Here is a 25,164-nt window from a genome sequence, read left to right as displayed (position 1 = left end):
AAATTAAGTATTGTAATGTATGAAGTATGGTCAAATAGCTGCTAGTTGGAATATTAACCATCAGCACGCTTGTAGCAAGCGTGGGTAGAGCCCTTCTCAAATCTTCGTTCGCGAAGCCTAGCCATGAGAGTTGGAATACTTTGAAATGAGTGTCAGAGCTGCCAATTTTAGCCAAAATTGTAAATGTGCTAGGTGACTTGTAAAGTTACTTGTAACTAGCTACTTGACAAGTCTTTAATTTAAAATTAAAAAAAAAAAAAGTTGAAAATGGAGTATTGAAATACCTGAAGTCCTAATTTGAGTAACTTGCTTTGGAAACTTTAACATCCAAACCATGTCTGTTTTTTGAAAATAGCATGAGTTGAATTTATTTCTCTGTTGCCATATAGCTTAACTTGTATTTGTTCAAATACCAAACCATCTCTTAGCAAATAGTGTTCATAAGATAAGCCTGGATTTTATTACCTTTTTATTTTTGGGAAAAAAAAAAACAATCACAGTTTTCAAGAATTTTGACCTAAACAATTAAAACTGTCATATTTTTGGTGACAGAAAGTAAAGCTCAGTCTTGTTCTCTTGTTTAATTTCTGTAAATTGCAACAGTGAAATTTTCTGGACAAGGAAGATTATCCCTCTCCCTTCCCCTCCCAATTTTACTATTAACATTTCTCATACTTATTCCTTTAATTTATCAGACACAAATTATTATTAAACTAAACATTCTGTAATTCTTCCCTCCCACCATGACCACTGAACTAGCACAAATTAACACTCAGTCCTCTCAGCATTTCCCCTGAGCATCTATACCCTGAAGCAGCTCACATGGTAGAATGAGGTTTGTGTATAAAGTCCAGAAAATAAATGAGCAGAAAATGCCATTCACTGAGGGTTATCCTGGCTCTCCTGTGTTTTCACATGGCCACTGACAGCAACAATGTGACAGTCCCTCAAAATAACTTTTGGAATGGCCTCCAGCACCTCTTGGCCTGCTCCATGCCCTCACCACATTTGGTCATCTGCTTGGATTTTCTGTGTGGTTTTTGTACCAGAAGTTTAATTCTAGTGTAAATTCTGCTGGTTTCTTTTATATTACTTAAATGGGAGCTGCAGTACAAAAAGGTCTCCTAGATCTCCCACAGCTCATCTCATGCTTGCCCTTGGCCTCCAGGACCAGAGGATGCAACTAACTCTTAGCAGCAGCAAAATACAGAATTGCCGGGCAGTTTTTCTCAAACTGATAGGCTCTGGTACTTGAGTTTTTCTGCTTTTCTCCTAAAATGCTTCTGAGACCATCTGGATAGCGTGTGCTGAGCTGCTCAGGCATACTGCAATGCTAACTTGCCATGTGCAAACCTGGCTTTACACTTGTCTTTAACTACTTGCTCATCTACACTGTTCCCTTGCTATAGCCTCTTCTTTTTCTTCTTTGCTGCCATATCCAATCAATTCTCCCCTCACCGCTTCATGTGGCAATGGAGAACCACTTTCATTTTGGCAAATTCACAAATTTTATGTACAAGAGCAATTATTTAAGCTTTTTCATCTCATTAATAGATTAAGTTTTGAAGGTGAGAGAATATCTGTTTTTTTACTATTTTCAAAATTAAAAGGCATGTATCTCTTTAAATATTAATTATTTAGCCCTCTGGTCTTTCCTATACTAAAACAACTTATAAAATGGATTGGAATATTTAATTGTACTGGAGGCTAATTGAAGACATTATGGGCTTGTTTTGAATATGTGTAAAGCAATAGCAAAACTCAGTTTGTGCAGAAATGTTTTGTCCTCATTGAAGTGTATCCTGATTACCTTATGAAAGTAACCTTTCAGAGGAAAACTTGCTGGGGATTTTGGCAGGTTTTTTTATTTTGACAGGTAATGAATGTGAGTGTAATGGTGCTGGAGCAGAGCCCTTGGCTATCTACATGCGTTTTTATGGCTTTATGTATCTGAAACCTGCTTCTTAATTTTTGTGATGTCTGGGTCATGCTGTTTTGTGTGGTTTACATGTATCTTATGGTTTGTTTATATTTTGAATACATAACTACCTTTGATCAGTCTTTTCAGTGAAGAAAATTGCACTGATAGCTTTAATCATGATGATAAAATCCTTCTCTTGGTATATGATTAATATATTTGCAACTTAGTGTTTATTAAAAATGGCTATTGTTGATGGAAACCTATGAGATAGCAGAATGACTGGGATTTTAACTGAAAGAGGGTGATCAATACACACAAATACTTAAACCATGATAAAATCCCCTAAAAAGGGAGGTGTGGTTCCCCCCCCCAGAGTTTTACAACAACTGATTTGGGGGAGGCTCTGAGTTGTACTTTTGGGAACTGCTGGTTTAGTTATTTAAGCTGCAGAGGGAGTTGATCAAGAGCTGTGCTGAACTTTTTTAGCTTTTCCCGTGTTCTGAGTTTTGCTTATGGCTAAGGATTTACAGCATCATGATGGAAACATGAAGACCATACGTTGGAACTTTGTAGAGAAAAATAACTCCCCAGGTTATAGTTTCAAGTTTATTTAAGGAATTACTTGAAAATGTGTGCTTTGGATTTAGTTTACCCTCAGAACTCTCTCTCTCTTTACTTAAAACTTTACTACTTTTTTTTTTTCCCCTCTTTTTTTTCCCTTGCTGCTAACTGCTGCTGCTGGATGCCCCTGTAACCTCTTTGTTGTTTTGATATGTCTGTATCCAGCTAGTGATGTTCTGAAGTGACACTCCTGACCATATCTAAAGGCTGGTGGGAAGGTACAGAGTATGATATTTATGTGGGCTGACCCCTTGTCCTCCCTTGTCCTCTGTCTGGTTTGAGTGCCTTGTTTGAGCATTTCAGTCCATCAACTGAAGCATGAAGGAGTGTGATCTTATGGTTTAATCTGGGAAAGATCATAGGCTGAAGAAGGAAGTTGGAAGAAGTTGTGATGTCAGTGCATTTATGACTGAGTGCATGGCTGCCATGAATTACAAATAATTTTAAATAGACTTTGAGAAATTAACACTGATTGGTTTGTACTGTCTGCATCTACCCAAAAGACTGCAAATGCCCTTTTGGATGGAGATGCTTACTGCTAGTTGGAAGAAGAAAATTAGACTTATCACAGTGCGACTGTGTTTGCTTACTGAGATTAAAATTCCTAGAGAAAATAAAAGCTTGCTTACGAGAGGTAGCATTTTATTGGGAGTGCCTGATCTGGCCATCTGCCTTGAATTTGTTGATCTCCTGTTGGTATCACGGTCATTGTTATCAGTGAAGCACAGTGCTCGCTCATGTGTGTCACTGCAGTCTTCCTCATGAGCAGCTGGAGCTGCCATGGTGCTGTCCCTGAACTCAGCTCCCTGAGGGAGGGCATGCAGGGAGGGCATGCAGGGAGTATTTCAAACTCTCTGAATCTGATTTCATCACTTTAAACACAGTCAACTCTGGCTGTAGCTGAATTAGCTGGGCCATAAATTGATGGACCTTTGTCTTTTGATGTCACCTGCTATTTCAGCGAAGTTTGCGATGCAGTGCGCAGGCTGTTTGTACTAGTCGTGTCACCTGAAACTGTCCTTACAGTTTGAAAAAATGAGTGTATGGGGTTTTTTTAAATATGAATTATTATTTTTGCAGTTAAATTTTCTTTTATCCCATCCATCTTCTTTTCTGCTGAGTAATCGAAGAGCTCACTGAGGTTTGAAACTGGTTGTTTTTCCAAGTGTGCTGCCAGTATCTGAGGTGCTGGGAAATAGGAGGCAGTTTCTAAATGATGAGATTGCCTGGTATCTGGCCTTGTTCCTGTCATATTTCAGTGCTACTGGAATTTTGTTTTTGCAGAGCTGATAAAATATTAAGGGACTTAATCTATTACGCTGGCATCTTTTGAAAATAAAAATAGAAATTTAGCGTAGTATGTCTAGTGCTACCAGGCTTTCTTCCAAGTTTGTAATGAGGAGATGAGAAGGTAACAATGAAGCAGAAAGTGTCAAATGACCTGAATAAGTTTTAAGTGAGCCTGAGTAGTTCTGATTCCCCTTAAGGTGAGGGAGACTTTCAGGAATGGAAATGCTCATGATAGGAGAAAAACCAGTTTCAGCAGCTCTCACAAATGCAAACCTTATCCTAGTTTCTAGATGTATATATTAGAGCCACAGACTTCTGTCTCTTTCCATAGAAAAAGGCATGATGATGGATTTGACATGGCCTGGTTCACCTGCTGGTGCTCAGGTGCGTTTGTGGAATGTTCAGAACAATTTCCTTAGACTTTCTATAGGAGAGACACCATGAATTGATGGCACAGAGCTTGTAGATTCAAGAGTTCTTTTTCTGGTTAATTTTTTATTTTTCATTTCATTTTTCATTTCATTTTTCATTTACATATGGCAATTGTAAGCTCAGTTAAGATGGCATTTCTTGCCACATTTAAAATAAGTAAATAAGGTAGACTTTTCTTATGTTGTGCTTTATTCACATCAGCGGAGTTTATCTTCCCCATTGAAACTGTGGTTGTGTAAAAGTACTTAGTTAAAGGTATCTACTTTAATGACAAAATTACACTTAGGAATTTGTGATACAGAGCATAAAACAAAGTACGTAACATTGTAAATCCAGACCACTGCTTTTATGGAGAGTTTTGCCAGTGAACCAATTTAGGTTATTTTTGCATTTGCTACACAGAATAATTAAAATTTTTCAGCCAATGCCAAGAAAAGGCAAAATCTGAGGTCGTAGATTTTTTTCCGTGTAAGCATGAATGTATCTTAGTAGCACAAAGTATTTGAAAAGGACCTTAAGGAAAAATTGAGAAGAGTTTAACAAACTAGATTTATGGGGGATAGCAGAAAGAAAGCAGAGGAAAGGACAGAATCCTTTAAGGTAGCTGATAGAGGAAATACAAAATTTGTCATCTATGAATGTTACCAACTCTCACATCCCATTTCTTTAAATGTTTGAAAGTTGACTAATTATGACTAAAAATTGAGAGTTCTTTCTGAGAAACTAAGGAGGGAAAAATTCTCTGTGTAATAAAGTGGTTATTTAGAAGTTAAATGTGAGAACTGTTATACTGGAATATTCACTACTGCTTACATTGCTAATTAAAGGTATCTATCAGAAGAAAGCTGTTACTCTCAGAGTCTCTGGACAAGTTTTACAAGTGTAATGAACTGAAGTAATCTGATCATTGCTTACCTCAAAAAACTCCAAAAAATGAGCAGTGTGCAAAAATAGTATAAAGAATACCAAAAAGGGAGAAGTACCACCACTTGGAGAAAAGGGACAGAGAGCATTGCTTTTTCTTTACCTCATGTGAAACTCAGATGATTTTCAGTGAAGGACAATCTTGATAAGCTGAAGTAGTGACCTTTACTTATGTATTTGGAGGACTGTGGAAAAGGTGGAAGGAATCAGAAGTATTGTTTTGATTATTAGATTGATTCTGCTACAAGTGGTCTTCCACAGTATCGAATAACATTTTATTAGAGATTTAAAAGTGTCTCAGAGTTTCAAGTGATGCTAAAATTTTCAAATGTTTCTGAAAAATCAGTTCAGGGATACAAGACATAGCAAGTCAAGTGAGAGAAATTATTTTCAAATTATGATACAAATAGTTAAAACAAAATTGTCAGTACTACTCCACTCTTTTACTTTGTTTATTCATTTACAAGCATACAAATTTATCTTTAATATCTGTTTTGTTCTAATAGATTTATGTAAACTACTTATTGAGGTCATGTGTTTATCTCTCTATGTGAATTGTTGTATTGACTGAGTTAAGCATATAAATGCATGTGGAAAATGTCAGTATGTATGGTCTTATTTCACTACTAAAAATCTAGATGATGTGCCAAGTTATTTTATTAATGTTAAAAAGTTAGACATTTGTAATATCTTAGTTATGAAAGTCTATGGGGGGACTTAAAAATGCCTATTTAATATTTTTCAATGTAAAACCTCTTAATTTAGAATCTAACATCTGAGGTCTTTGTATGACGTTGGAAAAATACTCCTCTGCTTTAATGAATTTCATGAATGTTAATAAGCTAAACTGTGTTCAGACAGGTCTTGCCTATTAAGTAATGTTTTCCAACAACTTCTTATTCTTTGAGACCATTATGTAGCTCTTGTGATGTCACAGTAATCTCCATGGCAACACAGACGTCATTAGCAAGAAACATAAGCAAAGCTGTCTTTATTCAAACCATTTATTTATTTATTTTTAAAGGAACAACAAAAAAAAAGTAGGTTAGGAAGAAACCTTTCATCTCTGAATGTTTTCTGAGATAAAATAATACAAGAACTTCTAATTTAAAAATAAAATAAGGATAATTTTTCCTATAGAAAGACCTTTTGTCAGCTGTTCTGATGAAGCACCTGCCTTCTAACTTCCTGTGCTAGAGATGAAGCAAAACAGAACTGCTGCAACAAGCTAAATTTTGTTGTTGCCTCTATTGGGAGATTCCAATTTTCCAGTTTTGTTTCTTTATTCTGTGTCTATAGTTTATGAATAGAGATCTTGAAATCAACGAGAGAATGTCATCAGCACTTTTTTTTTTATATAGAAACATTTCATATGTCTATATGAAAGAGTACTAAAAGAACTCTAAGTGGTATTGTAGTCTGAAAAGTATTCAGGATCACCTGCTGCTATAAAGGCCTTGAGCATCTGCCTTTGTTGCAGTAAATTTGCAAAACAATTTTTTATTCTGAACAGTACTTTTTCAGATTGGGTTTTTAACCATGTCTCAGCTTAATGTTTTAATTTGAATGTAGCGTTGTGAAAAGGAACAAATGTGAAACTTTGCACAATTATTTAATTTTTTTAACCTAAACTAGTCAAACTTGCTACCATACTCAGTCTTGTAACCAGATAAAATTTTAAAATTAACCATACTTCTTAAAACAGTAGCCTTTTCTAGAAGGAAAACTGTATGAAGATCCTAAGGTATACGTTTCAGGGGTTGAATGAGGGGACTTCCTCTGGAAGCAAACCTCCAGAATCTAGCTAATTTCAAATTATTCACGATGGGTTTTCAGGAACTTCTTTTGAAGTGCTTTCAGTAGTCAGCTATAAATTAGCAGATTAATGCAACCTCTGATCTGTGTTTCATTTGCATAAGAAATAAATCCCTATGAGTATTATGTAGATACAGCACTATAGTCTGTCATCTCTAAGGATGCTAACTAAACGTGTTCAAAATACTGAAGAAGTTTACTAAAGCTTTCAGCTGGAGTTCTAATTAACTTTCATACACTTCTAGTGTTTTTTTTTTTTTTCACATACACAATTTAAAACAATAATTTACTATAAGTGTGCTTATTCTATGATTTTAGTATGGTCTGGTTAGTCATCAGGCATTCTCTCTGTCTGGCTTGGTGGGTTCTTCCCACCTGTACACCCTCCTGCTGCAGCACCAGGGTTATTGCCCTTGGCACTGTGATTCCTCTTCTCCCACAGGCAGCGGGCAGTTTGGGCCCCAAGTCAAGCAAGGATCTGCAGTGATGTTTGAGGCTTTTGTCTCTTGTGAAACACGCCTCCCAAAGTATTATTAAGTGGCATGTACTTAGCTGTGATGTAGCAAGTGAGTCCCTTTGCTGACACATGAGCTGTTGTACTGAGACTGTAAACATCTAAGCTATCATATGACACTGGATAAGTCTAATCATCCTTATCCATGGAATGCAGTGAGCTCGTGTCTCCAGGATTTGCAAGTAGTGACAGGTCTGAAAATGCCTCTTCAACTTGTATTCCACTTGCCAGCATCTCAATTTTCCTTTTAACTGAAAGGCATTTCTGTAAAGCAGCTTTTTGCTCTTGTTGAAAAAACCTGCTATAAATGGAATAATAATAAAAAGAAAAATAATATGCAGAAAAACAATGTATCGAATAAATAGAATAACATGGAGAATCTAGTGGTTATTATGATATGAAGATGATCACCACATTTTAATTAAGAATGTTAGTTATTACAACTAAAAAACAGTGTGGGTTTCACTTGCATTTTTACTTGCTTTTTCTGAAAGACAGGCACCAATTCACATGAGAATTAGAGAAGTCAACCTGTATTATCAGCTAATTTCATATTCTGTCTTTTAGTTGACAAACTCTTGATTTCATAGTTTCCAGTGTGAAGTTCTAAGGGGGCGGGGGGGAACCTGCTGCTGCCTTCCCTCCTTACATCATCCCCAGTGGAGAGCTGTTCACGTTAGAGTGGCTCTGCATGCATGAAAGGCTCTGTCTTTCTTTCTGAGGGGTCAGGAAATGGCCATGCCAAATTTAGTTTTCGTCAGAACACTTAAGCATTCCTCTGGGAAAGGCTTGTGCATGTATACGAGCTTCTAAGTTGTAACTTTCTTCTTTTTCATCCCTGGCGAGGATGAGTTGGGTGGAGGTCAGCATATTGATGTGAAACCCAGCTGAACCCAGCTTGGCTAGAACGAGCCATATTGAGGGACTCATGTTTTTCATTCTAATCTGGACATAACAAAGTGAATTGTGTTGTTTTTTTAATAAAAAAAAAAAAAACCTGAGAAGGAACTTTACTGAATCCCTTATGTCCCAAAATGGCAAATAGAAAACAGTCCCCATTTTTTCCCCCATCTCCATCATGGCTAGGCTTCCCCCATCTAGGCATCTACTAAATACTGCTCTATATTTCATCCAGGAATTCAGTGTGACTAGTTTGCTTTAGAACTAAATCTAACACACTTTGATGTTGTTCTAAGTTAAATGTTGATTATTACATTAGATTTGATTTTAGGATTTGTCAGAGACCAGACGTTCTGCTCATGTTTGCTCCTCTGTCATCAGAGAATGCAGTGATGGAAAGCAAGTGCCTGTCATGGCACTGCTATGACAAGTGGCGTGTGCAGGTGGGACGTGCAGCAAATGATCCACCTGAAGGAACAGGGACTCCTCTGAGATGGAGAAATGGAGGGTAGAGGGAAGGTGGGAAATGCAGTAGAGAGCACTTGAACGTAAATAATGGTGGTAGTAATAGCATTTTTAGGATGGCGTCTACCTACAAGAAAATGAAGATACTTTGGCTTACATAACTCCAAATTCTAAATATACATCATGCAATACCTCTGTATTTCACTTTGGTAGTTTTCTATGATTCTCCTAAATACAGATGTCAACTGAAGCAATGTAATTTTCACAAAAAGAGCTTGGAAGTATTGGGTTTATATAACTTAAGGTCTGGTTTTATCATGAATTTATTAAAAGCTTGAGAAACTGAACTCAACTATGCATACGCTTGTGCTTACAGATTTATTTATCTATAGTCTTGAACAGATAAGGATTGGTTTTAGTGAAGGTGGGAGAGGGATAATGTTTGCTTTAGTCTCCATGTATGTTTAGATGTTCTGTATTGGCAGATATTGCACAACCCTAATCTTGAACCCATTGTACATCCCATTTGAAAACTTCAGAACAAAGAAAGTTTTTGATTATCTGTTTTCTAGGGTTTTGACATAAATCATTGCAATATTTATACATTACATTTCTACTTTAATTAGATTGTAAATTTTTTTATCAAAAAAATCAGTTTCTATGGAACTTATTTCCGTGCATACATGTACTCTAGAAAATTCTGAGAACTTGAGAAACAAGAAAATGTGTTACTTGTATTTTCTCTTTTGTTAGGACATGTCTAAATAGAATTTGCTTTTTGATTGAGAGGAGCTGCCAATTAAATAGGTTTTAGATTCAACTAACAACTTTATTCAAAATATTGCATTTACATATACATGAAACTATAACAATATTTTGCACTTAAATATGTGTTGAAGAATGTGCATGATAGAGATTGACCATGCTTTGTGTAAGTTTCTTTGTGAGACTTAAATGTGGTTTTACTAAAACCTTAAGCTAATGCAATGTGGTGAATATCAAAAGAAATCGAAGATTACATTATAGAGGAGACCCCAAATTTTTGTATGTCCTTTTTGCAACATAGTTTTCACTAGTGAAAATGAGTTTTCTGTGAGTGGTCTTTCATCTTTAAGGGGAAGGAGGAAAAGGGTTTCACACTGAAACCCTATTTCTTGGTGTTCACTGTCAGTGGAGTTTCCTTCAGATTCTGCATCACTTTTGATGAATGTGTTTGCATTCCAGTGCTGAGAAATAACTTTCCATTTGGGAGCTGGGTTGACGTGAAAAGCAGGAATGTGGAGGCCCAGGGTGAGGGGACAGGGCTGAATGCTGATAGGGAAATGTTCCCTCTTTAGTAGCTGCTACCTTCCCTGTGAGCTTTGAAAAGAGCATCTGTATGTGTGTGTACGTGTATGTCTAGGGACCTGGGGGAATGGATGGGTCATGTCTGGAGAAAACTGCCTTGTCCTCCGATATCATGATGATAATAGAAAGAATAAAAACTGAGTTGCCCTCAACACCTGCAAGTTTTTGACTGTTTCTGTGTAAGTGCTTATAAAAATTCATATGTTGCCTGTGGCTGTAGATGTTTAATTTAATTGAAGTACTTTGTTGTTTTGTTTTATTAGTAAATTAATTAAATTTGAAGGCAGTGATCCTAAATTATTCTCGTGTTATTTGTTAACCACTGACATATGTGTACTATTGTATTTTTATAATAGTAAAGTTTGGGTTTTTTTTAAATGAAAGCTGAAAGTATAAACATGGGAAATGTGGAAACCCTTAACTTTCACTTAAAACTCATCTTCTGTTATCAAGCATGTTGAAAACAGTAATACATCTGTTCTTTAGCTAGCTTGTGTGTATTTTGAGTATAATGGGTTATAAGCTGAGATACATATATAGTAAGGTATACTTATAGAGAAGGGAACTGTCATCTAGGGTCAGTGTAAATTCAATTTAAAAATGCTTTAGAATTGAAATTGTAAATTACTGATATGAATTAAAATATCTACTTTCAATTCACATAATGAGCAAAAGTGGTTTTTTTAATATTAATGAATTTATTTGGAAATAATGCTTATGAATAGTCAGGTGGAAAATTAGACTTGTCAATTGTTTAAGCAAATAGTGTAGTTAGGGAGCAGTTGCTTGGGGAAAACACCTGTCTACTGCAAAATGGATTCCTGTAAATAATATTGTTTTGTATATCATTAAGTTAGAGTTTTTTATTTGCAGTAGATTTATATTCACAACATGTATTCAATAGCTGTATGGTAATACAAGTACTGTGATAGAAAAGGACTCCAGAAGTGAACTTATCTCTAGGACAGGTATTGAGGAGAGCATCTGTGAAGTGTTAATACTCAGGGAACCTCAAGTCAGAGCTTATGTGGTAGCAGGGAAGAAAAGTGTTAGAAAACAAGGTTCTTTGGGAAATTTAGATGAGGCAGCAATATCCTGACCAGGCAGCTCTTCTGGCTTTCTAAATTACTATTATAACCTGTGCATGCCATATTGACAGCTACAATTGCACAGATAACTTTAAACTGCCTTAACTTCCATTGGTGAAATTCTCTTATGCACATCACTGATTTAGAGAAAATAGTTGCAAGTCTAGAATTCTTTCGGGTATATCACTGACTTAGTTGCAAATGAGCTATGTTTAGGAGTTGAAATTAATAAGGTTTAGGTAGGAAGGTGTGTTAAGACAATTCTGATTTAAATGGCTCAACCAAATGTCAAGCGTGTATTATGCAGATTTCTTTACTGCATTTTAAAAACAAAAATGGGATTTAAGAATCATAGAATCAACCAGATTGGAAAGACCCTCTGGGATCATCAAGTCCAACCCTTGATCCACTACCACCGTGGTTAAACTTAAGCTCTGTAGTGGGATCATATATCTGCAAGATTATCTCACACTAGAGGAAGGGAAGGAGTAAATTTGTCAAATCTCTGGTCCATTGAAACCTGCTAATAAAGGCTCTCTACATTGTACTTTGACTAGCCAGTGCTCATATAGACTATGCATTTTGTGAGAAATCTGGGTAGTCAAACTCACTTTCTGTGGGAAGTCTGGCATCAAAATTTTGTAGAGAATATTGTCTAGTCAAAATTACTGAAATAGAGCTGATACTATAAAGATAATCTTTCAACCCTTCCACTGAAACTTTATTTGCTGCTACTGTTCCTGTGTGGTGCCTAACATCCCTCAAGCCAGCTTGCGTGGTGGCTTGTGGTCCCTTGAATGAAGTTCTTCTCCTGGTAATTCATAGAGTCACAGAATGGTGTGGGTTGGAAGGGACCTTAAAAATCATCTGGTTCTAAATCCCCTGCCATGGACAGGGACATCTCCTACTAGATCAGGTTTCTCACAGCCCCATCCAACCTGGTCTGGAACACTTCCACAACTTTTGTGGGCAACCTGTTCCAGTGCTCAGCGTTCTGATCATGAAGAATTTTATAAAAGGCTTTTCAGCTTGGGCTTTTTTATCAGCTCAATAAACAGACTATATTATGTGTTTGGTATTTACTTCTTCTTACTGCTTGCTGATGTTTTTAATAACTTGTTTTCAGTAAAACCAAGTTTGTTTAGTGACTTCCTCTACTGAGTGTCTAGTTACCGCAGCTGGGGATTTCAGGTAGAGTTGCCACTGAAGACCTTTTTTTGTTAGTCTTTTATTTTTGCTCTTGTGTGAAACTCTGACAAATTAGTTCAGTTACAATGTACTGACTTTTGTTTTCAGTCTTATGAATTGAAACAGCAGGATTGGCCATGCCCTAAGATCCCAGTAGTTTCTCAGAGTTGCATGTCACACAAAAACCAGAAGTGTGGTTCTGCAACAGATGGCATGCAATACTGTGATGGATGTTCTACCACAGTCAGAGATGAACACTTCTGAAGTGTCTAGATGTAGTGGACAATGACAAGAGACTTCCCTAATTTTCGCTGATTAGGTGAATTCCTCACTGATGATGAATTTTCAACAGAGATGGGAAATCAGGATGTTTAGCTGGTGTGGCAATCTGAGAACTGCAGCACTCGAAAGGTTATTTAACATTTTTATGCCTTGATTTACTTGTCTTCTTTCCTACAGTACTTCACAAAGATTAGAGAGTTTGTTTGCAGCCTGAAGTGCCTTATGATCTTTGGTCAAAGATAATATATACATGTGATGCACTGTCTGCTCTGATAAATTTCATGGTGTCATAGGAATTTGAGCAATACAACAGTGACATGGTTATTTGCTGAGAGAACCATTGTGTTACTGGGAACAGAAATCGAGAATTTTCTTTATACTAACTGAATGCATGCCTTCTATCTTAATACGTTGACTGCCTGTTCCCTGGTGTTGAAGAGTAAAATCCAAACAAGTTATTCAAGAATAGAAAAGCACATCCAAAACACAGCTTTTTGTTTTTACTGTGTTTTCTAAAGCTTGAAAACTTTTGCATGTCAGCAGTGATTAGCAAAAGACAGAAGTTTAAAGTTGATACTTACAGACAGCAATAGAGGAAGAAGAAATGGTGGAGGGGAAAAGTGTATATACTTTTTTTTTTTTTTTTAATGAGTACTTGCTCTGAGACTAGAAAAATGGATTGGCAAAAAAATTACAGCAGTGAGTGTTTTCTAAGTGGTAAAAATATTTGTGTTTGTTTCCAATTAGAATATCAAATAAGTTGACTTCCTAATCACCATTTTTTGCATTGCTGTTTTTCAGTAAATGAGTTACTTACTTTCTCCTTTCTCTCTTCCTCCTTTCTATTTTTAAGGAAAAACTGTGTGTATGGATCTGGTTATTGACCAAAATATAAGTTTGCCACTTTTGCAACAGTCTAATGAATCGATGTAATGGCTTCATTTTCTTGTGTCCTTAAAGGTAGTTGAAACTGTATAAAACTCAAGATGGTATTGTTAACAACCCTGTGTTTAGTTGCTAAACTATAGGAGAAAGCATGTGTTTGCCTCTAGGAAAATAAGCATTTTGTCCAGAGACTTCTGTATTGAATGTTTCTTTTCAAGAAGCTTAGTATTCTGGAAAATTTTTTCTATTGTAGAAGTCCCATGTACCATTAAATGCGATTATTATTTTGATGAATAAGCACAGCTGGCATTTCTTTTCAATATCTGACTGCCTTCTTTTTGAGCCTATAAATGTGCTGTTGTCAAGAGATTAGCCTTTGGGGTAGCAAGTTAAGTTGTTCATTTCTACTAATCGCCAGGCAGGACAGGAGCATAGAGATGAACATAGATACACTGTTCTGAATGGGATATGAACTTCAGTTTCTGTGTTATGAAACAAAATTTACCTTTCAAAAACATTGTAGCTTCATTGTGTTACCATGACTGTGCATTACAGGATTGGTTAAAATTCAGGTTTTACAGTTTCATTGAGTCTGGTTTGTTTTTCAGGCTGTTGACCTGTGGGCTTCAGATAGAAAGGTTTCCCATGTCTGTTGCACAGTGCTGAGTTGAAGAAACGGAAAGGCTAAATAGTTACATTGGCTCTCTGCAAATTGTAGCATATTTTGGTTACAGCAAACTACAAGAGAGGTCCTGAAGCTTCACTCATTTTGTTGTCTATCCTGCCCTCCAGTCTGCGATGGGAAAGGTCTGGCATTGACCTGGCATTCCTACCTAGAGGAGGAATCACACATCCCATAAGCAAAGTTTAACTGGCTTCCTTTCTTTTACTCCGATGGTGTAGGATTAAGGATCTAACTCTGAAGGTCCTGTATTTCACTGAATTATGTACTGGTTCTCTGTGTTCCATCTTTACATCTGCATTTTGAGGATTGTTTGCAGTGAAACCTGCAGGTGCACACATTCATTTAATATAGGCAGAGCACTCCAGAAACCAAAATTTAAAAAGCTTTCTGTTTTATCCTGCAAGAAATAAAATAGTATCATGTTTAATTATTGCGTTGCAGTGGGAATGTGTCATGAAAGGGCAGAACAACCTTTTGTCCTCATCTATTCAGTTTGGGAATACACTTATGTTCCTTATTTTATTATTTTAAGTGAAAAAGAGCTAATTGAAGTTGATCAACCTTTTAATTATTTTCTTGGTCTTCCAGCTAGCTTTCGTTATAGAAATGTAGATAGCTTAGGTAACTTAATACTGTAATGTCAGAAGATAAGAGATCAAATGCTGTAATGTAGTTCAGAATCAACTATGCCTCTTCAGTAGACAGCTCTTGATTGACACTTGTTTTAGTGTTAACAGACTTATTTAGCAAATACTCTTAGGGAACTATGTAAATACAAAATAGACAGGTTTTAATTAACTGATACCCAAGGACACTATTGAAGGACATGTGCATGAAACTTGTGTTGTGCAGAGGTATGTACGTTTTTTTCCTCTGCTTTGCAATATATGGATAAGATGTAAATATGCTTATGAATTCTGTTATAGTTCAGATCTCTTTTATAATTGAAATATTTCTTTTTGTTCTTCAGTTTTGGCAAGCGTTCTGCCGGGAGTATGAGGCGTGGATGTGAGTGCATTGTTCTAGAGCCATCTGAAATGATTGTGGTAAGAACATTTTCATTCAGTTGCTTTCAAAGTTTACAGACCAGCTTTAGTAACACTTCAGCTTCCAATACAACTTAGAGTTTTTCTCTTTTGCATATGATAGTTTAATAAATGTAAGATTTCATACATAATGTTCTTGCCATTCTTTGCTTACGTACTTGCATTGTTTGAGTGACAAAAGCAGCCATTCACACAGCTACAACAAACTAAATTGTATACCTTTGGAGAACAAAACTGGGGCAACAAACTGTTCCCTGTACTTGTGGTCAGATGCGAGTTACACAAACTGGTAACAAACAAGTAACCTAATCTGCTCTACAGCCCTGAAGTTATACCACAGTTTCCTGAGCTTTTGCAAGATTTACAGAAACTGCCACTTTTTAGGAAAAAAATGTTTAATATCACAGTCTATATTTAAGCCACTCTGTATGGCTTAGGTAATTGTCATGCCTGTATTATGAACTTAACTGTTAATAAAGCCTTAGCCTATTGATTCTGTATTTGTTCAAATGAGGCATCCTGAACTGGCAACTAAAACTTTTGAACCTCAAAGACTATGCTGTTCTGCCGCTGGACTACAGTAGATGTTGCTAACAAAATAACCTTCCCTTCACCCAGTAAAGTTGGCAGAATTTAAAAATGTTCAAATTTAGTTTTAAAAAGTCAGATGGCTGAGAATAAATTTAATTCAATCAAACATGAATTACTTAAGCTAATGTGTGATTAATACTTTAAAGCATCTCTGCTTATCTAATAATAATAAAGCAGCTTAAAAAAACCCTGACAAACCTATAAACTCTTCTGGTATTTTGCTAGCACAAGAAAACTATAATTTTACAAGAAGTCTGTAAAAGTAAATGTAACAACAATATAAATGGTGTACCAGTTTTCTTTCTGCAGTGTGTTGAGTATTGAGATGTTTGTATTTGTGCAAGTGTAAGAAGAGGGTGAGGAAGGGAAAATTTTTCTTCTACCATTTTTGAAAATTTTTGATACTTAGTGATAATGTTCATAATAATGTTTATATATTTTTTTAGTAGTGGTTTCACTCTTAGTGCTGAAAATGCAGGAAATTCAAAGCTAGCTGCTGTTTTTTGAAAGTGGGATTTGTTGTGTTTCAAACAAGAAGAAACATTTTTATTTTCTGTGGGGAAATGACACCCTCTCTTGCATCTATTGCAGGTTGATTATATGGAAGAAAGTGAAGCGTATTTTCAGCGTCAAGCATCTCACAGGCAGTCTCGAAGAAGGTTTAGGAAAATCAACCAGAAAGGGGAACGACAAACAATTATTGATACTGTTGACCCTTATCCTGTGGGGAAACCACCTCTACCTAGAGGCTACCATACGGTAAGCTGTCTGTATTTATTGTTCGCAAAAGAACAGAAATATGAAAATTGCTGAAAATAACACAGTCAAAATGGCTAAACTTGCTGATATCTTTAAAGTGTGCTTCTGTAGGGGGCGTTCCCCTTAAAATAATGTGAGTTTGTTTCCATCAGTACATGAACATGTGTGCAACTTGCATCTTAGTTCAGAGGTGAAAGTGCATTTCTGACCATGAATGTCATGTATTATTTTTTCTAGTCATTATGGGAAACTGTGAAAAATTCAGTTCTCATTTCCTTTTTCTCTTAAATTACTGTAGCATTAGTTTAGTGTACTGTGTTAAAAGGTCAGTTAGTGAAGCACTCATTGTCTCTGGTAACAGGTGTTGCCTGAAAAGGTCTGTGCTGCGTTGCAGTACACCAAATTCTTGGATTACATCTGTCATTTGTTTTTGATATCCAGAACTTGAATGTAAAATTGAAATTAACTTACGCTGGTGTCTGCCCTTTATACTTGGGTTTTAGCGAGCTGCGTAGTTAGCTCATAATCAAAGAAATTGTTTAGTCATTTTACTTGATTGCTTTTTTTTGGGGGGGAAATCTTTGTATTCTAAAAGTTTCCAGACTTTCTCTTGAGATGAAAATAAATTAATAATTAAAACTTATTCTGTAAAATTTTTATATGGGTTTCAAACTGAGAAAAACTCTATTAGATTAATATGTTTGCTTGGTATTGATTTCAATTGTGAGCAAAATACTGGAAAGCTGTTTGTCTTTGGATGTTATTTATTTCTTTAAGCCCCTAAATCTGCTAGAACCATAAAGGCATGGGCATAAATAACTTTGTGCATATTTAATCTCATTGAGTTCATTGGGCTGAATTTTGCACAGTGTAAGCCATACACGTATAAATTTGCAGGATTAGAGCTTTAGTTTTTAAATACTTCAGTTTTTAAAATACTGTCTTTAATACAGTGCAGTTGTAGGCTTTTTCAATTTTTCTTTCATATTTATTCCTTGACTTGTTTGCCAGTTCACTGTATATTCAGTGTGTGTCTGTAAGTGTGTAGATGTTTGATTACATCTGTTAATTACCCAGGCTTTTCTCCATGGGTTGAATAATTGCATTTTATGCCAAAAATTTGGTTTTGTTTATACAACAGCTTTTAATGGTTTTATTTTCAGTGCAGTTTTAATTGCCTCCAAATTCAATATGGATTGAGCCAGTTCATTTGGTTTATAGATAAAACATTTTACTGACCTGTTTTTGCAAAAAAACCCAACCAACCAACCAAAAAAAACCTGTGGTATTGTAGTTTATAGGAATTACAGGAAGAATTGCTTTTGTCCATATTACTAAGATGTGTATATTGTGCTTAGCAAGCAGTTGTAGTGTGATCTGTACCTACCTCTAGAAGGGTAGCAGGATTTAGATTACATAGTGCCATTTGCATTCATAGGAGCTTGTCTGTTGTATAAATTTCACTTTAGGTACGCCTGATGAGGTTTTGTAAGCTTAACTGGTACTAAGAGCAAAAGTCCATCACATGCCGTTCTGTTGTGCAAGTTCATAATGGCTTCGTGTATGTGTTCGGAAATTTGTTGCAAGCAGGATTTCATATTGAGTTGGAAGAGATTGCCAAATAACCTCTAAAATTTTCAACAATTACAGTCAAATGTTGCTTTTCAAAGTGTAATATGATGCATATGCCTGAGCTTATTATTTTTTTTTCAAAGCAAATTGTGTCAAATAAGCTCAAATGAGTTTTAAAATGTAGTCAAGACTCTTCACACTGGTCCATTTCCTCCTATTTTTACGGTATTTGGTGATCTTGTAGACATTATTCTCTCATTCACTTCTACTGGCAATGTTATTTCTGTTGTTTTATCTGTACATTCACAGGCTGCATTGTTTTTTCTCCATTCCTATTTCATGTCCCTTGACCTTGTTTGGTTTTTTTTTATTAGTGTCTTGAAAAATCGACTGGAAAAAAGCGGGAATTTTTTTGAAACACGTAGTAATTTGAAACATATTATAGCACATATCCTATGGACTTATTGCCTATATGTGCTTTGGCCATCATCTGTCAGGATGTCATCTTTGTTTCTACTTCTTAATTTTGGATAAATAAAGAAGCACTTCTAAAAAAGCAGAGGTTCAGATATTGTAGTAAATAATATGTTAAATCCAGTTGGAAGAGGCTTAATATGATGCATTCGTTTTCAGGTTTGTTCTTCCACATCTGTGTGTTCTAGTTTAGGTGTTATGTACATGAACTGCAAAGTAATAAAGCTGTTTTGATAGCATCCTCAAAGTCTTCACAATGTATAATTTTCTTATATTTTGTTTTACCCTAACTTAGTAGTTAGCACGTGGAATTATTATTTTTATTGTTGATAAACTACTATGCTTTATTTGTAGTAGTCTCTGAATCCTTTTCTTCAGAAACTTCAAACAGTATTTTCTGAAGAAAGTTTTCTATATCTTCATAGAAACATAGAGCAAAATGTAGAGCTTAAATGCAGATGCATGGCTGTGCTTTCCAAGAATTAAAAATGAAATGCAGTGCTCTCAGTTGTGGCATGGCTTTCTGCAGTAGAGTCAACTTGTGGAGGACAGTGGACCCTCATTAACAGAATTTTAACATTATCTTCATAGTGGTGGAATGTACTATGGCATGTCTGATAATGTTCATCTTTTCCTTTCCTCCTATATGGCATTCATTTCATTTTGGCTCACAGGAATGCACTAAACCTCAGGTATTGTAACTTACTGTGTATGGTCCACTAACAGTTTACTTGTGGGTTTGCAGTGTGGTATCATGATACTGATGCAACATCATGACTAAAATTGTCTCATAGCCTTTGCTTTGTTAGTTCAACAGTCTCACTATGATGTAAAAATACAAATGTAAACACGAAATTTACTGACAGTACAATGTCTCTTGCCCAGCTTGATTGACCTTCCTTGTTTTGATGTTCTGTGATTTGTAGGAAATGAGAAGTATGAGGAAAGGGCATATATAAAATATTTAGTGTTTGATAGGTACTTTACTTAAGTATCTCTTTTATGACACAGAGGACTTAAAAAACTGGTCCCCATCACTCTTTAGTATGTCATTAGAGGGAAATGGAGTGTGACAAGATGAGCACTAAAGAAGCCACAAAAAGACTTTGTCACGTTTTTTCTCACTTGTCTTCTGTTCTGATGTGTACTGACTCAGTAGGAAGAGGCTGGATTTTGTAGACTCGAGCAAAGTATGCGTAAATGGGAGGAGAATGATGTGCCTGAATAAGTCAAGCATCTTGAAATGGTACCAAACCAACCAAAATATAGAAGCTTTTCCTGATTGCAGACCTCAAATACACTCAAAGTAATATGAAGATCTGAGTGATATCTTTTAAACTTAACTGACATTTGCAGTTGCATTTGTCAATGCCAAAGTGAATAAATACAGAGCATCCATTAAATACAAAGTTTGATAAGAATGTGTCTTGTCAAACTGTTAAATGTCCCTACTGTTATACTTGAGAAATCTCTTGAGATAGAGCTGAGAACAAATTAAAATTGCTTTTTTTAGCTTAAAAATTCTCCCTTTCCTCAAACATGACTTTGGTCAATTCTTCTGCTATTTTATCAGGCAATGTGTTTAATTTACAAGGTCCTCCTGTGTCACATTCTCAAATTCATTTATCTAAAACACTTAAAAGGGTTCCAACTTCAATATGTTTCCAGTATCATATACGAGTGATTTCTAGGCTGACATTTGCTCTTTCTTCAATATGTATAGTACATTTCTTCCAGGGACCACTTCCTTATCTTCAGATCAGTGCTCCCCAGTTTTTCAGTGGCATGATCTGAAGTAACCTATGGTTACTAAAATGCTGTGTTTAGGAGTGATATTGTACTACTTAGATTATGATAGGCATTTGAAATAGTTTGTAATATTTTAATAACTTACCGTAATGTTTGAAGGATCATTTGAAGTGAAATCTGATGTTGAATATTGTATTTCGGCATGTTACTTTTGGAACAAGCATTGCTGATTTCTAGAGTAAGGAAAATATAAACTTGATAGTATATGGAAATAAAATGGATGTGTTTTATCAGACTGATAAAATTGCATCCTTTTTATCACCTTTTATAGTTTGGTAAAATTGATTGCTTCTTTTTCAGGAAAGAAAAAAATACTGATGAGTTTGAGTTGCTCTCACTTGAATCTAGAAAATTTTTCCTTGTGCTTCTCATGTGTCAGAAATTGTCTTTAGCTAGATTAGTGTTAACACCTCATTACTTAAAAGTAAAAATTGGATTTTAACTTCTGAATGTGGAGTTTCTTTCTGTGCGTATCTTTACTTAAGACTAGTTCATATTTTGATACAAAGCCCTTGTTTAAAGCAACTTGACTGAAAAGAGTGTGGACCCACACTCCTGAGAACCTGCATGGCTTTTTTTCTGCCTTTAGACTGTTTGTTTGTTTTGTTTTTAAAACTTTAAAATTAAATAGTCATCTGAGGAGTGAATTTAAAAAAGGGCAGACTTCCTTGTAATATCTTACTGCCAGTAAACTTTGTGGCTGCTTCATTATATCTGTGAAAAATTAGTCATGCTCGGTCTGAGTGTTGCTAAGCTGGTTATTCTGTATATAATGCATGACATATTCAGTGTAAATTAACATAAATTCATAAAGGAAAAATAACTTTGTCCGAAATAAGGTTCTGTTCTTTAGCTGTATTAGAGTAGTAATTTGTAACTCCCTGGTTTGTGGTAGTCTGTGTCTATCTGGACTTGGCATGTAAACTGTGATATGGGCTTTAGTCTGTCCTGTAGTCTTTAGTTTGCTAAAGGCAGAGTATCAAAGCTTACTGGTGTGTAGTTCAAGATATGCAGGCAGCCCTGCAAGTAATGCTGAAGCACCTGCAGATGGCCCTGAACAGAAAGATTACGTGTGGTGTTTTACTCTGTGAGAATCTGTCTAGATTTGAATTAGTTAACAGGCTTATGAAATTTGCTGCTAGTGCATTCTCAGCCAGGCTTTCTAAAGCCAGCTGCTGAAATCCCTGCAGAAGGGCTCTCTGCCTTTAGTAGCCTTTCTTATCCCACTCAGCTTGAGATTCACGTGAGGTGACAATCCGTTTATCCGGTGTCGGAAAGAAAAGAGTGGTGGGCATGGAGCCATCAATAACCCTGGCTTCCACCTCAGTTACAAGCATGCAACAATTTTATCCTCATGCACTGCTTTGAGACAGCCATTGTGAGATGTGTTAAGGGCTGGATTTTATTTGAAGGAGTTGACTGAAAATCTGAATGAGGTCTGGAAATGAAACCATGTCTAATGTTGCTGAGTCAAGTCTCATCTGCAGCCATGACTCCCTGAAAAAATAAGTATGAGGGTTTTCATAGCTTTTTTTTGATGTATATTACTTTAAAAAAAAAACTAGAACCTGCTCATTTAGTAGCAAATTGCAGAAAACTTCCTGCCATGAACTTTTTTTAAAATTATTAGTGCAAACTATTGGCAAAGTAGCCTTTTTTCCTGATACCATTGGGATTCACATTGTCTGCCAAGAGCCTAAAGTTGAAAATTTATGTTCAGATTGTTCTATGAAACAAATTTACCTTTTCCATTGTCTGCAAAAAATACATTACAAAGCCGCCTTGTATCATGCCACTACATTTAGGAAGGATTTAAAAACCCATGAATTTTAAGTTTTTCTGCCCGAATTTGATGCAAATTCATGTTTGTTTTCCTTTTTTTGCTGTGTCTGGTTGCTGAAGTTATGTGGAAGTTTCCAAGATGACAAGCAGTGTTTTTCAGTGGTTAACATAGTAGATGAGAATTCAAAAAAGCTGATTCAATTTTAGCCCTTTGTTGCAGGTGTCCAGTATAATTTGGGATGAGACTTAATGTTAGAAAACAACCTAATACCATTGCTTCTCTGCATGGTTTTTTTGTGTTGCATGTTGTAAAATACATGTTGCTGGAAGTCTTTCCATGATCCACACTACATATGATCATGAAATACCTTTTATGTGCTTGCTTCTCAACAGTATGGACTTTGCAATATTGTGATATAGCTTGATACAGTGTCTTCTTGATAAGGCATTATAAATTGATAATAAGTTCAATAGTAAATTGATGCCAATGTAATGGTGTACTTAGTCATATTTATTACATATAGAATTTAAGTTTCAGTTTGAATCAGTAGGAACTGTTGTCAGATACTCAGTCATAAGAAATCAGTTTAAAGGAACACTGTCAGCCTTTCAAACCTGTAAATAGCTGCAGCTTTTAATGTTCCTGATGGTTTTTAGGATCATCTATAACTTTCATTCTAATACAAGATCACTTAGTAAAACAAAAAACAAAGAACAGACCCAATCATAAGTACTCACATTAACAATAAAAAAAAGCTTTCTTTTAGTAAAAAAAAAAATCCAAAACACATCTAAGAAAATTTTTTTACAGGGCAGTGAACAAGAGGGTGTGGACACACTAAAAGCTTGACTTTGTAAAAAGGGATAAAGGATATGGAGAGGTTGGAGGGAAAAACAATTTTCTAAGCATCTTTGACCTTGGAAGTATTACATTTACCAAGTCTATTTACAAAGGAAAAAAAATGCTCAAAGAAACTACTGGGGTCAGGTACGCTTGGTTGTCAGAAATGTTTGGAGCACAAAATGTTTGAAGGTTTTGGCTTTAGAGGCTCATATGAGTTATGGCAGCTGAATCAATTTAAATAGATTCAATTTTTGAACTTGCTGGTAACTGAGTTTCCCCCAGATAGAGGAAGAATGTGAAGAGCAAGGAGGAAGGAAGCTGAGAAAGTTCTGCTGTGTGCCTTATGCAAAATGAAAGCAAAAGGGTTACCTCAGTTAAATAGAAATTGAACTGAACTCGTTCTGTTCTTTGGTATGAAGCAAATTAATTTAAGTAATGTCAGCAGAAAAATAGTAATTCGAAACATAATTGTATGCATACCTAAATTTGCAGTGTACTGCTGATGGGAAGGAGCATGGTATGCAAAGGTATTTGAAACACATTAGTGTAAATAATGTGTACCTGTTTGCTCAGACAAATTTGTCTCTATTAATAACAAAACAGTATAAAATAATTTAATATTTCTAATGTTTTCAGTGAAAATAAACTATTGATTGTTCCATTAATAAAAGAAAGTGCCTAGTTCTTAACATTGCCAAGTGCAAGTATCCTTTTACCAAATGGATATTTGTTTAGTTGCTTTTCATCTACAAAATTCAGTGTGCAGTTTCAAAAACACACAAATTATTCTGTGCTGGTGATAATCTACTCATGACTTGGAGTGAAGTCAGTGTGTATACGTCATACTAGGAAGTAATACAAAATTATTGTATTTGTAATATTTGAACACATCCAGTAACATTAATTCCTGGAGTGTGTGACTGTGTTATGTATGCAGGTGTATTTTGAAGTGAGACACTACAAAAATTGTGGGATAATTTTGTCTGAAACATGAAATGTCTGAGATGGTTTGGATATTTCCCATTAACTTTTTTTTTTTTTTATGGAAGTTGGATCTTTCTTTATGGGAACATCCACTGGCAATACCATAAGGGCAATAATTAATTCCCATCCCTGTGTTCTGTGTGTTGTGGCAAAACGCAACCTTTTTAGCCACAAAGCTTCCTTCCTTCATCCATGCTCTAAAGGACTATTACTGTTTTAAGTATTAAGTTGTGTATTATTGTTAATATATGAGCAATGCTATAGTTATATTTTGTGTAGCACCTGAAGCAAAACAAAATGGTTAGTTCATCATCCTTTTAGTAATGACTACTGGCAAGCTAATGCAAAATTAATGACATGCAGTGTGTTATTTACTCAACTTGCAGCTTCTGTCAGAGGTTGTCTATTTTCATATATTACATCATCCCTGCTGCAGAACTCTTAGATCCATTGGGATTTACTGCTCTTCCATTCCCTTTGGAAGGGCTCACATTGATGTCATAACTGGATTTGTAATGTGATTAGATTTGAAAACTCAAAGAGAAGCATTGAAGCTATGCACTATTTTCTGCAACTGAAGTGTCAGTAATATTTCTTTCTCTTTTTTAGACACATTAATGACACTAGGTCCTATTTACAGCTTGTAGAGTTGCCAGTACTTTATGACCACATATATGTGAAATTTTGGTTAATAATAGCATAGGTTTTCCAGAGGAGCATGATTTTATTGCTGTTACTGATTTTATATTATATAAAAGGTTGTTTTTCTGAGATGTAGGTTATAAAACTAAATATGAAATTTGTTGTCAAAGCAGAAAGTTGTTCATGCAGCACAAAAATTATTTTTTCATAGCTTTTCTAAACTGATTATTACATAATGTAACTAAATACAAATGTTGATTTTTTGACACTTAAACTTGATTAGAGCTGAGGAAAATTATAAAAA

At 35.5% G+C, this 25,164-nt stretch overlaps 1 protein-coding gene across 4 annotated transcripts in view; it reads left to right on the top strand.

Moving 5' to 3' along the window:
• The window catches only part of RAPGEF2 (Rap guanine nucleotide exchange factor 2), a 181,410-nt gene that overhangs the window by 76,960 nt on the left and 79,286 nt on the right, over positions 1-25,164 (top strand). For 2 of the 4 annotated variants that reach the window (XM_027882830.1, XM_027882827.1), the window contains exons 5-7: positions 15,328-15,403; positions 16,586-16,753; positions 19,474-19,491. In XM_027882830.1, coding sequence (XP_027738631.1) covers positions 15,328-15,403; positions 16,586-16,753; positions 19,474-19,491 — 262 coding nt within the window. The remainder of the gene's footprint in view (positions 1-15,327; positions 15,404-16,585; positions 16,754-19,473; positions 19,492-25,164) is intronic. The other 2 variants (XM_027882831.1, XM_027882828.1) reach the window with 1 other exon arrangement.

The sequence above is a fragment of the Empidonax traillii genome, unplaced genomic scaffold (assembly GCF_003031625.1).
Source record: "Empidonax traillii isolate 1590-97213 ecotype Southwest subspecies unplaced genomic scaffold, ASM303162v1 scaffold112:size1231168, whole genome shotgun sequence".
NCBI lineage: Eukaryota > Metazoa > Chordata > Aves > Passeriformes > Tyrannidae > Empidonax > Empidonax traillii.
The sequence above is the reverse complement of the archived record's forward strand: the minus strand, read 5'-3'. Positions and strand labels throughout refer to the sequence as shown.